General features: G+C 39.4%; 3 protein-coding genes across 4 annotated transcripts; 1 reads left to right on the top strand and 2 right to left on the bottom strand.

Moving 5' to 3' along the window:
- Positions 1-69: 69 nt before the first annotated feature.
- Positions 70-3,571, bottom strand: scnm1 (sodium channel modifier 1). The gene is made up of 8 exons (XM_047028053.1): positions 3,430-3,571; positions 3,184-3,254; positions 2,993-3,081; positions 2,805-2,899; positions 2,618-2,718; positions 2,389-2,519; positions 1,952-2,081; positions 70-1,788 (listed from the first exon to the last, which is right to left on the bottom strand). Exons 1-8 carry the CDS (start codon positions 3,478-3,480, stop codon positions 1,650-1,652), a joined length of 807 nt encoding a protein of 268 aa, XP_046884009.1. The 5' UTR covers positions 3,481-3,571; the 3' UTR covers positions 70-1,649.
- Positions 3,217-5,421, top strand: lysmd1 (LysM, putative peptidoglycan-binding, domain containing 1). 2 transcript variants are annotated; one of them, XM_047028072.1, is made up of 4 exons: positions 3,217-3,306; positions 4,012-4,269; positions 4,425-4,732; positions 4,931-5,421. In XM_047028072.1, the coding sequence occupies exons 2-4, from the start codon at positions 4,090-4,092 to the stop codon at positions 5,109-5,111; spliced, it is 669 nt and encodes a 222-aa protein (XP_046884028.1). In that variant the 5' UTR covers positions 3,217-3,306; positions 4,012-4,089; the 3' UTR covers positions 5,112-5,421. The 2 variants fall into 2 exon arrangements, with proteins under 2 accessions (XP_046884028.1, XP_046884020.1); XM_047028064.1 differs by lacking the exon at positions 3,217-3,306 and having other exon boundaries at positions 3,604-4,269.
- A 398-nt stretch (positions 5,422-5,819) lies between these two features.
- On the bottom strand, positions 5,820-11,273 carry tnfaip8l2b (tumor necrosis factor, alpha-induced protein 8-like 2b). The gene is made up of 3 exons (XM_047028087.1): positions 10,846-11,273; positions 7,148-7,471; positions 5,820-6,951 (listed from the first exon to the last, which is right to left on the bottom strand). Exons 2-3 carry the CDS (start codon positions 7,463-7,465, stop codon positions 6,709-6,711), a joined length of 561 nt encoding a protein of 186 aa, XP_046884043.1. The 5' UTR covers positions 7,466-7,471; positions 10,846-11,273; the 3' UTR covers positions 5,820-6,708.
- Positions 11,274-13,205: the final 1,932 nt, after the last annotated feature.

Below are 13,205 nucleotides of genomic sequence, written 5' to 3' on the forward strand. Positions count from 1 at the left end.
CCTTAATTCTTGCACATAATGTGGTGCTATAAATAGATGACAAAATATGTAAATACTTTAAATAAAAAGTTTGAATAATGTGGTCTGACTGCATGGCTTCATAAACATATAACAAACCACTGCCAAACCATCTATACATTTCTTGTTTATCTGTTCCAAAACAAAATGATACCTTCTTTGTTTAACATTTTTGGTTCAGAAGGAAAACGATGTAAGATCTCAAGTATGGTACTTATGGGCCTGAAAAAATCAAAGTTAATTTGTTGTAATCCCTTTACCTCTAAATCAGTTCACTCTTAATTTCCTCAGTCCTCCTGGTGTGCACCCCCAGCACCTGACCTATTTTTACAACCCTCTCACCATATACCCCCAAGCCACTGTCCTGTCTATGTAACTCAGTCCTCTGGGCTTGAGTTTCCCAGTTCCAAATATATGTAACAACTTTTCACAGCTCTGGAGCAGTGAGGGACATGCGCAAGTTGCCAACATAAAAATGATGAACTCATGAAGAAACAGCTGCTAACCTTTGAGGATTTTCACAGTCCTAAAGGAATCCACAGGCTTTGAACATTTGACTTTCAAGAACATCCTTCTTTATGCAAGCGGCAGATGATTTTCACATGCAGTCTTGCATGGATCATGGTTGCATTGTCTTGTTTACATGGTGACACTTGGCATAGAAACCAGTGTTCAATGATTTAAGTTCAGTATTGCCATACCATAATTTATTTTAGGAGGTATTTTTCCTTTGATAATTGTAGCACAGGAAAAAACAGGTATATTTATGGAGACTAAATGCAGGATAACATGCAGACTATGTTGTGCTTGACCTACTTTATCAACTACCCAGCTGAGAGGTGCCCGGGAACGATCCGTTTCAGGTAAGTTCAAAGTTTCTGGTTAGCAATCATATATGGAGAGTATTAGAAAATCAAAGGTAATTGTATTGATTTATACCACACACAAACCAGTCAGTTTGTGCATGTCCAAAGATACATCAGTCATTAACAATCATTCACAGTATTTGCTTAAAAAGTTTACACCATCCTGTTTTTTGTTTTTTAAACCAACCCATTCATAAAAGTTAGCTTAGACAGATAACAGATCAATAAGACATTATTCTACATCCTGAGACAATCACATGCTGAGTTCCAAAAGGACAGAGCGACTTTGACACATTATCAATTTCTAACTTATGTGAAGTCCACACAACCCTAACTGAACCCAGGGATATCGAATTCAAACCAACTGGTGATATGAGTAATAACCTTCCGAAAAATGTTAACCGGTGGCTCCACAACCTAAATTAGCAACTATATTGGCCATCTGATGACTAGCTGATTTATAGCTAACTGACAGGGGGCGTAGTTTGAAGGTGTTGGGACAAAATACAATAGGAGAAAGAGTAGGACACAAAAGGGACTGAAAATAGTTGCTGGCAGGTGGCAACAGTGTTTGCCAGGTGGAAAGTCACTGTGATCATCTTGCAACAATCTTTGTTAACACTTTACAACAGTTTATTTTCTAGGGTCAATACAAAAATGGTTGTTGTTGTTTTTTATCATCTTCTGGTCATATATTATTTAAAAAACACAGTAGTTTTAGCTGATTTTCCCTCCAATGGGCTTTTGGAATCACTAACGGTAATGTCAAGGCTGGTCGTCTGGTCTGTTATTGGTTGAGTCACCGGGGGAAGACGGTACAGGAGCAGGTTCCTCTTCATCTGAATCAAACTCCACATTCTCATCCTTCACCCACTGACCACTTCGATCCTGCAGCCACCCTGCACTGTTGATGATACAGAATAAAGAATGGTAGAAAAGGAATAGGGATGAATACTAAGAAAGGCTATACTGACACCTAGTGGTGTGATTTACAAGTAAAGGAAGAAAATCATAAACACGGTAAAAAGCTTGACTTGAATTCATGACCAGAACACTGTAAGCAGTACCTTTTCAACTTTAGATAATGCTCCAACTCTCGTCTTCTCTGGGCTGTTAATTGTTCAGACTCATGGGACACTGTTGGATCTGATGTCTTCGACTCATTTTTCCTCTCAGATGGACACAATCCCTGATTAACTGTTGAAATACATAACAATGGTCCAACTAAAGAATTTGTGAACATTCATGAATACACTCATGCATTGATATAACCAGGTTCCCAAAACAATCATGCTGTAGACCAGGGGCTGTCCAATCCTGCTTCTGGAGATCTATAATATCCTCCTGTACATTTTCACTCCAACCCCTGTTGAAGCAAACATGTTTCAGTTTGTACTTCATCTAATTATTAGAATCCTGTGTGTCCTATTAGGGTTTGCATGAAAAGCTACAGGTCAAGCAGCTCTACAGGAACAGGGTTAGGCAGCCCTACTGTAGACAGTACCTGTTGGTGTGCTGTAGGCTGCATTAATTGAGGGTTGCTCTATTGTTTGGTGCTGAGGTGATGATGTTGTGCTGGAAGGGCTGATATTAATCTCAGAGCCTGAATTTGCTGGCCCTTTTTCAGACTTTGTGCTGGAAATAAATATTTTAACAATTGTTTTCTGCACAGTTTGACTTTTGAAAGTGAACCAGAGTAGTACACCGGTGTGTAAAATTTGTAATCACCATACCTGGTCTTTTTATGGCAACTGTTGTAGGGTGCAGTTTTCAGTAAGGCATGATGGGCAATCTTGCGTGTCTGTGTCAGAAGGGGGGCTAAACAGGAAGGTTCCTGGGAACAACAAAATCACAAACTAATGCCTTACAATGATAGTGGGCTGTTGACTCCTATACAAGAAAAAACTATCCAAGTTTTACCTGTCTACTGTCCTCAGCTAGAATATAGTCCTGATGCTGCCTTTTTGCTATTTCATTTTGCAGTAGTTTTTTCTGTCCATAATACCACTTAATTCCTGAAAAATATGTACTGTGTAAGCAAGTTAAATCTCCACAGATAGTAGTATCCTGTTACTTAACAATGAAAAATGTTTTGCCGTCTCTCTCACCTTCAAGATGCCGTTTACCCTTCCGGTGTACTGTTAGCATGTCAACTGTATCAAAAACAGGACGGTAGGAGCACACAAGGCAAGTGTATCTGAAAAGGAAATTGAGAATCATTGATAAATTATCACACTACACATGCATGCAGGCTTCATGGTCTAAGCATCGAGCTAACACGCCGCAATATACTCCCCACCTTCCATTTTTCAACAAGGCTGCTTCGTCTTCTGGAATAAAGTTAGATAGGAGATCTGCAACACGTCGTTTCTGGAAAGTAATCGTTTGGATACAGACCAGGCAAATTAGACTTCCCAGCTAGGTAAGTGGCTAATACTCTCTAGCTACAAAGCTGAACAAACAAGTAAAATATGCTGACAATTAGCTAGCCGTAGAGTAGAAAACGTTTTAAATGATTAGACTATGTGAAAACCACATACAGTACCTTCAGAATATTCAGTTGACTTGAGTCATTGCCTTCTCGTTTGAAAGACATGTTTATAGGCTACGCTTTATGTAGCGTTAGCTCTAACAGACTGACAGACTACAGTGAACGTGTTAATGTTTATTTCCGGGTTTTTGAAGAAAGAATTGTGGGATATGGGGTCTAATCACAGTGAGCATGCCATAGAGTTGGAGCATGCTAAGCATGAGACGAATTCGTCAATCGTTGAACTTCCTTGTTTGTTTTTAGAATAACATGAAGATTGCCATTGAGATATATAATACACAACACCTTATTCCGTAGCCAACCTTAGAGAATTTCGTTCACATTTGATGGTAACATGCTTGCGAGCAAGCCTAGTTTATTGAGATAATCAGTGAAGTACTAGTAGTTCAGCGTGTTAAACTGTCCGAAGTCGAAATACCAAGAAGTTAGTTAGACGAATGCTAACGCGGTGCGGTATTATTGCTAGCTCTAGCTATGTGACAGAGACGAATAGTTTAGAACTATTGCTAGGCTATTACGTTTAGCTACGTCTCTAGTTAGATTAGCTTGCTAACCTCCGTTTGCATGACAAAGCAGCTGACGGATCTTGATGGACGCAAGGGATTTGCAGAAGGCTGAAACCACCACACCATATGTTTCATGTAAAGTCTAGCTATGTCTTCCCGTGTCAATGAATGTGCTCCCCTACCTACGAGTGGACTACGGTGTTCCCGCACTAGGTCGTATGGTAGTCTGGTTAAGTCTTCTCTTTCTCCACTTCGCCAAAGACGAATTGAACATCTAGTCCAACCAGGGGAGACATTGCAAGGACTTTCCTTGAAATATGGAGTATCTGTAAGTATAAAGCTTAGTTAGCAACGCTAATTAGTGCTAGATTATTTAATTAATGTAGTTACCTTTTGGTTGTCTTTAGTGTGCCTTGGAATTATATGGGACCTGGCTTTCCCACAACGTTGTAACCTTACCTGGAACTATGTTCTCTCTTACAGATGGAAGACATTAAAAGAGCAAATAGGCTTTACACCAATGACTCAATATTCTTAAAGACATCTCTGTCTATCCCAGTTTTTTTGGCACCTGGCTCTTACAATGGACCAGGTTTAGCTGAGGAGAATTTGAACCAGGCAAAGGACACCATTTGCAACTCTGACCAACATCTGAAGCCAGTGAGAAACTCTGTAAAGGAGGATTGCCTTGAAGAAGAACTTTCGCCAATGGATTTCTTGAAAAGGATGGACAGAAGGATTAACCAGTCTAAGCAGGCCGCTGTCAAAAAATGTCTAGAAGGAGAAAAAAGGTAGCAATAAGTGTTATTCCACATATTCTGTATTCTTAAGCATTATGGTTTGAACTGTTTTAAGAGAAGACATGTAAATTCAAAAAATAAATAAATAATCAGACGATCATGTGCTGTGAATAGTATTAAGCTTTTCCTTGCCAAATATCAGTGACTTTAATGGACTGTTTCTGTGACTGTCTCTTTTCTTCATCACAGATTTGCCTCTCTGGAAGCAGCTTGTTCCAGCAGAGCACCAGACCGCAGACTCACAAGGTCCCGAAGTGCAACTTCAGCTTCAAGAATACACCAGCAAGCAGTACTTGGGGCTGTGCCCCTAACTATCACCAGATGCTCTAAGAAACTAATAGATCGAGAGGAAGAGATCTTTGAGTTGTGATGCCATTTCTCCCCTCTAACTATGGGACTGATAAAGCTAATACATAGGCTAGTCAAAGGGATTGACCTTCAAGATAATCTGGCTTGACAGATTTAGAGGAGGTGTTATTCCCGCGGAAGTATCACATCTTGCTCAATGGGCTCCTTACTTGAATGTGTGTCCATCATGTTTTGTTGGGGTTAGGGTTAGCTGCGGTGCTAAACTGGCATGTACTCCTTACCAGTAAGGGCTGCACGAGTTGTAACTGGTGATAATTTGTGAGTCACGATTTTGGTATTTTTGGATTAAATGAAGTCTGGAAGCTCAAAAACGGTTTCATGTTGTATTAAAACATTGTCTGAGCAATTATTTTGATGGAATGCAAGGTGTTGCTTCCTAACTCAAATTAAGTAATCAGCTCATGACTTGAGTTTAAGTCCCTAAGTGTGTCTTGATTATTAGGTCAATTCAGTTTGCAGGCTAAACAGAGACTTTCTTGTGACAGGTTAGTGTTTTAAAAAGTGGCTGACATAGATACATGGTAGTGATACTTAAACTTACTAAACTAGTGGAAGGTTTAATGTGAGGTCGCAGTACATTGACTTTGTTACTCATGTGAGGAGCAAATTCAGTACATTTCTGCAGTTCAGATGTTCCAGCATTATTGCACACTCCCACCCATCTAGTCTGTCTGGATAAAAACATATTCATAAAATCTACAAAAACACATTAAATAACCAAGATTTATTGTTTAAATTGCATTGGTTTGAATATTACAAAATAAGCGATTTTGGGATTCATATAAAATAAATCGCTATTTTTAGTTCTTCCTGAGCTGTAACATTAATTACTGATTGCACCCCACAGTATTTTGAAATAGATGTGCAAAATAGTAACTGCATTTTTCTTAAGCATTACCTTTTTAACCACCAGATGGCAATGCAGGATCTTGGTATCAATTTGTGATTGGGACTTCAATGAAAAGCATTGGTTTAAATTCAGGTATCTTTTTGGTTTTCAATGCATCCAATGAATTGAAATGCACAGATGGTAATTCCATTTTTCAAATAGTGATTTTATCCCATTCAAGCATATTTTGGACTTTCCTGAAACTGGAAGTCCTTTGACCTTTGTGTTTACTATAAAAAAAACAGTAGACCAGTGGTCTTCAACCCCTTTTCTGACTATCTGCCTGTTGGTTTTGGATCCAACCACACTTATTTGACCTGATTCAACACTAGTTACCCAATTAACCAGCTAAATATTAGAATCAGGTGTGCTAGATTCGTGTTGGAGCAAAAACCTACATGCAGGCAGCTCACCAGAAACAGGTTTGGAGACTCCTGTGTTAGACGTACCATTTAAAAATTGAAATATTATCATTTACTAGCAACAAAAATGAAGGTCCAGATGCGCCCATGTCTTTTTCCCATTTGTTAAAAGTCATTTTTTTGGCATGGTAACACATCAGGGTCTGCTTCATGTAACACCAGTTCCAACTGTAACAGTCTTCAGTGATGTCACATCCTATCTGATCAGTCAGCCCAATGAGTTCTAAGCCAGACCTTTTTGAACACATCTCTCAGTGTCTCACACACGTTAGGCCATTGCAGGTGACTCATATTGTTCCCTCCTCTACCAGTTTGTTGAGTCCATTGCAGATCTTGATAAGGTTGGGCCGGAAGGGGCCATCTGGGTCATACAGCTTAGTCAGGAGCTCTGGGTCAGCGTAATGGTTGAACACATGGTTGATGCGGCCATGAGATTTGGCTGTGAGGTGAATGTTGACCAGCTTCAACAGCAGGTCCCTGCATCCTGTTAAGATCTCTGACATCACGGTCTTGTCAAAGGTGAACTCCACCTACACCACAGGAAGTGATAGTCATGTAATTACCGTGGGATTTCAGCTTTATAACAATATGCCCGTCGTCTCAAATTTTTGCATTACTATCATCACATTGATTGATCCTCTTAAATGGTACCCTTTGTCATTGGTTATCTAGACATTGAACTACACATGCTAAACATGAAACAAAAACTTTCGGGGGGCTTTTTACCTCATGGAAGCTAATGGCTGTCATGGCTCCTTGGTGCAACTTCTTCTTGAACTCTTGAGCCAAACCTAGTTCGCCTGCATTGAAGCGGTTGTGTCTGAACAGCACACCAATCTTCACTGCAATCTTGATCATATCTTTTATTACCTTCTGGGCCTCTGTACGATTGCCAGTATACTCTTTAGACACACGGTAGAGCTCATCCATGATCTCACTGCTGTTGTCGTCAATAAACATGTTGACCATGGACTTGTTAGCCATGTGGCTGAGGATCTTCTTCTGGGCCTGCATGGCCATGTCTTTGGAGCTAAAGGACTCCATCGTCACCTGAGGAGAAAGCAGGACAGAGTTGAACAAAAATGGTTATCATTTAAAATTCCGTGCCTCGTCCAAAAACACCTGGAACAGCCACCCTGCTTTATGCACTTACTTATCCACCATTTGATGTTTTAGATGTTTGGGTTTAGGGTTGTTTTAAGCCCTTTAAGTATCCTTCAGCTCAGACAAAACTATTTTGTTTTTCATATTAGTACAACAGACGTAAACAGCTAAAACCCACGGGAAGCACCTAGACCTGTCCCCTAAGGAGGCTGCACTCCCCATGCCTACCACTCTCCAGGGGAGAAATACTGAAAACCAACCCATGGGAAGTCATCAGTGATCATTGTGTCTGTTTCATGCAAACATATACTGCTGTTATACCACACAGTCTGACAGGAATAGGGTCATTCTAGGTGGAGGCTTGACTTGGATTTGCCTAAAATAGATTTATCCTAACCCATTTGAGAAAATAGTTATGTATGGTTAACAATGCAATCGGGCTGTACTCGCAAGGCTGCTTTACTTCAGTGGCTTTCATGTAATCAGTTGGAGATTTAAGTCATCAAGAATATTATCAATGGAGGTAAATACAGAATAACTCCCATAGTTTATTGAGGTAGGATGTGTCAAATTGAGAATTGATTCATTAAGGTTAGGGTTAGTCCACTCCATTCCACATCATATAAACATTTTCAAGAGCTAACTGCTAAACAACTAATTGACTCGTTGTCACCACCCTATGTAAAGTACTTCAATGTTGAAACCCCACTCAGGCCTGTGTGGACAAGTATGTGAGGTAGACAAGGCGGCATAGCTACAGCAGGTCCCTACCTGCCGTGCAGGTTGCATCAACACAGTGGTAACAGAGAATGTTAGAGGCCAGGACAAAGTTGCTTTTTGCTATTGAAGGTTTGGAATGCACTCTCATGCAAATGAAAACCTCCTCTTTCCTTTGCGACATCCTTTACAGAACATGGGCAGCAGGATTTAACTCCATTTAAGTGTCATTTGGGTGTACACAACATGTGTTTTATCTACTTTTTAAACAGCTGCAGGTGTGTTTCTGTATTTGGTTAAAAAGCGATAATCTAGACTTTTGACTGAAATTATGCACACACTCATAGCACTTAAAGCAAATTGCCAGGTGTTGAGAAGTGTGATCCATATATGTAATGTGCTTAATAGATAATAACTGTAGCACTGCATTGCTTGCATTCACCCAGTGTCAGTTACAACATCCATGTTAATCACTAACACTAATCTTGCATAAGACATCACATTACGCCTTCTAATACATGCATATCCATTAATTCTGAACCAGTGTCATATTTCTAATGGTGTGCTTCAATAGAAAGCTTCTTCTCTGTGGGGAATTAGTGAACATTCATTACATTCATTTCCCTCAACTGTGATAATGGAAGTGGAGCAGCGTGATAGTTATTTCAAAATAGCTCTAAATCTCATTTCTATGCTCCAAAAGCCTACTGTGAATTGATGAGAGATATGTGCCCCCATCAGGAAATACATTCACTCCAGAAATATGGAGGCAGAGCTGGAAACAGTCTACTGTGGTTGTGTTTAAACTCTCTGCATGAGAGTCAATTGTTCAAAATACTACTATCACATTAAGCCACTTTTAATTAATGGAAATGGCAACCACTTAATGGAATAGGAATATGGTTAATGTGTGTTTTTAAGAGATTATGTACAGGTGATGTAGCTATAATAACCTGGTGCAGAAAACTCTTTTGGAAGAGTTCAGACCTGTTATACTGCTATCTTCAAAATAATTGTTCACAATTGAAAGAGACAACTCTTTAGGTGGTGTGTTAATGTATGACTAGTCACAACTCAAACCAGACCCATACTAAATGGACTGAAACCAAATACTCCTTTGGAGATGAATTAACCAGAAATTAATCACATTAGTATTTTGTAACTTTCGCCTTCATCTACAGGTTGTTTGGATGCAAGAGAGTCCCATTGACGGATACTCCAATCGAGAGTGCTGATTGGTGGAGTAAGTACAAGCAGGCAGGCATTAAAGATAAACATTTAGTATTCCAGCATTCCACAGACAACTTCAGTGCGTAGCCAGGGGGGGGGGGGTGTATGTGTTTGTATCTATTTGTGTGTATGCACTGTCTGTATGTATTTATGTATTTATACATGGATGTATGTCTGTGTGTATAGGTAAAGCCGTGGTGACTTCCTTAGATTGCCCTGCTCACATGGGTAACACTGTTATTAAGAGGCACCAGGTCCTTGCTTGTACAGGATCCTTAAACATTAGCCCCAATAGGCTTACGTGTGTCGTCGCTTGTCTGGACTTGGGGGCACTGAGACCCGAGTGAGACACATTATTCTATTCTCACTCTTTTTCAAAATTGAGAATAATCAAAATGTAAAACATAGAATGTGTAACTTTTAACACTTTGTAGAGTAAATAATGGAAACTAATAATGGAAGTCTATGTTCTTTGTGACATCTTGCAGTTATCTCTTTCAGATAAGTAAACAAAAGCGTTCCCAAGGTATATCTTTTTTAAACATTTATTCCATGTGGGCCTCATCAATGGTTTCCCATAGTAGATCAAAAAGGGATGTGGAGCACTGTGGACACTCACAAAGGAGGTACACTGAGACTGTTGATGAATGTTTACTGGCTTCCTAAGATACCCTAGTTAGTGCATGTGCCAGTGCATATTCAGTGTACTGATGAACTCATCAATTGATTATGGTTTTAAGTGTTTTAAACCTATACCTGTGTAGTAGTACCATAGTAACAATTACATTTCTAATAGGGTGTTCAAGACTCACAGACTTTTGTTGGTTCAAAAGGGAAACGAAACTGACAGCAGTTGGGTTTGCACTGAGGAGTCATCACTGGCTCACAACTTGTTTTTTTCCATCCCTACCATCTGTTGAACACTGTTGTGTCATTATATTTATTTCACTTCACAGGCTTGGACACTCAGTCAAAGTAGGCCAGTTAAAGGAGGGAACATCTACTGCTCCACGTTGCGTAATATTTAACAGACACTGACAGTACTGTATGTTCAGCTTTACGGTCATGAGGACATACACTGTGGTGCTGCCTTTCTGTTACACCATCTGAATGAACAATATCTTCCCTACCCACGTTTTAGATGAGAAAGATGAGAGGAAAACTAACCATTATCAAACATTATCCATTTTGCCAAATTGATTTTGATTTGGCCACCTTCCTGCTTACTTTTTTGTCTGGGTGTAAATCAACCAATCACAAAACATGTTCAAACAACTTGTTCAATCAGAGAATTATGTACAAGATAAATTATCATTGCACAGTTTAGTTGTAGCTAGGTTGCTATTAGATAAAAACATTGAGAGCACCCTTACCTGTGTCTGTCAGTGAGTGTGGTACCCCCTCCCTCCTCTGTGTCAGTTTTTGCTCTCTACACGTGGATCAAGTTGTCAACATAAAGAATACATTTATCGGTACACCTTCATTTTACAAGGCGAAAACAAAAGAAAATCAGTTGTGCCGTCTTTCTATCTGCTTGTGCTCACCAGTCTCAAGATCATTTTCAGTTGTACTTCCTTGAGGAACTAAATTGCTATGACACACCCCTTAGTCTCTGTCTCTCTCTTTCTTTCTCTTCTCTCTCTCTTACACTCATTATCTATCTCCTATCTCTTTTGTATGTCGCTCAAATATGCAAATTCAAACTTGTCTTGTTATTCTTGAAATGACAATACTCTTCAGTAATATATATATTTTCTTCCCTTTCTTGCTTTCCAACTCTTTCTTTTGCTTAGTCTCTCTCTCTCTCTCTCTCTCTCTCTCTCTCTCTCTCTCTCTCTCTCTCTCTCTCTCTCTCTCTCTCTCTCTCTCTCTCTCTCTCTCTCTCTGTCTCTCTCTGTCTCTCTTTTTCTATCTGCTGACAGCGTACCTTTGCAGGTCCTAACAAGTGAAAACCCTAGAAAGAATTTTGCAACAATCCAGTGCTGCAGTCATTTGAAAAGGGAGCGGCTTAGTCCTTTTTGTGTTCACCTTGTGGAATGTGGCTCCTGTCAGCACTGAACACCAGCACGCTCCACTTTCCCGCAATGTGTAACCTTACAAAACATAACTAACAGAACTTCACACCTCTTTTTCTTGTGCTCTATCTCATGCTCACTCTCTATCTTTCTGACTTCCTCTCTCTTCCATTCTCATTTCTCTCTCTTTCTAACTCCCACTAGCCTCAAAGGAAATCATACACAGGATCCATTCATCCTAAACTTCATGGAATAAACTGCTTACAGTTATGGTATTGTTATGACCTATGTAACTAGAGTGCTGAAATCGATTGGAGTGGTGTAATAGTCTGTGGAGGCCAGTTCCAAGCTACTACCTCCTCACCTTTAGGTGATATCCTTGTTTGCTCTGGTTGCCATAGAATTTATCACTCCTCCAGTGTTTTCTTACCTCATTTGGATGTTACATTTGTTAAAACAAACTTATAGACTGTGATATTTTCCAGAGATGGCAATTTAGAATCACATATGGTCTCACTACAGAGTTAAGATGAAGTAAACATTATTAAAGCTGTATAAAGAGAATCAAAGAGCACACTGACAAGTCATGAATGAACTGATTCAAATGGCTTGGGCCAGTCCCTAATTCAAAAGCAATCTGTTTATCCATCGGTTTATCTCAACGACAACCAGCTGGACCAAAGGGCAGTCAACAGAGGATCAACCCCTTAAAGGGATCTGTCCGATCGTGCTGAAGTCCAAAGAGTGTGATTGTTTTCAAATGTTAGGGTGAGAGGTCAAATCAAGGCCCATCTGGACTGAAGGGAGTGCCAGAGCGGATACCAGCCCACAGTGTGTGGAATGGAGATTTTGAGACTTACATCATTGTGTTTCTTTTTGAAAGTGTTCTTTACTTACATCCCTTTGTGAGAAATAACCTGAGTTGAGATGTAGTAAACTGTTCAACTGAAAAATGGGGCCTGCCACCATGGCAACAGACAGGAAGCAGTGCTTAAGCGGTTTCCTGATGGCTTCCTCTTTATCTTGTAATGACATCTTACACAGAAATGTCTGTGACAGTTAAATGTGTGTGCATGAGTGCATGTGTTTTTTGAGCTTGAATGTGAGTTTTTACCTTTACCTTTTCCACCTGAATTATAACAAGCCCCATTTGAACAACTTCCTTGTTGAGATAAATACTTAGAGGAAAGCGAGAATCACAATTTTAATGTTAATTTACTGACTTCTACTGTGTGTCAGAGGTAATATAGCCGAGACTGATAATTATTTTGGAGTGAAAATAGTTTTTTTTCTGAGCACACATTATTGTTCTGCTACATGTGTTATTTGATAGGTGGGCGGGTGGCATATAGACAAGACAAGTCATATTAACTCAAAAGGGATCAAGGAATTAATCTTATCGCCCCACATTTGACTACTAATCATTTTCCTCATTGCTTTGGTGGAAGGTGTTTCACATGCAACTCTTCCTCCTTCCTTCATTTTTGTGGTTCTTCCATTGCTTCTATAATCATTTGATTGTGTTTACGTTTTTTTATGTCTTGAAAACATGGATAACTTGTTTTCTGTAAAGAAGAATAGGAAAAAAATATGCTGAGTCATGTTTTAGTGACTGTACATCAAATTTTTATAGGTAAAATATATACTAACATTAAGGTAAGTGGTAAACAAAATTGTTGAGAAAATCATGCTAAATATCCATCATTATAAATAATTTA

This window comes from Hypomesus transpacificus, chromosome 2, assembly GCF_021917145.1.
Source record: "Hypomesus transpacificus isolate Combined female chromosome 2, fHypTra1, whole genome shotgun sequence".
NCBI classification, from domain to species: Eukaryota; Metazoa; Chordata; class Actinopteri; order Osmeriformes; family Osmeridae; genus Hypomesus; species Hypomesus transpacificus.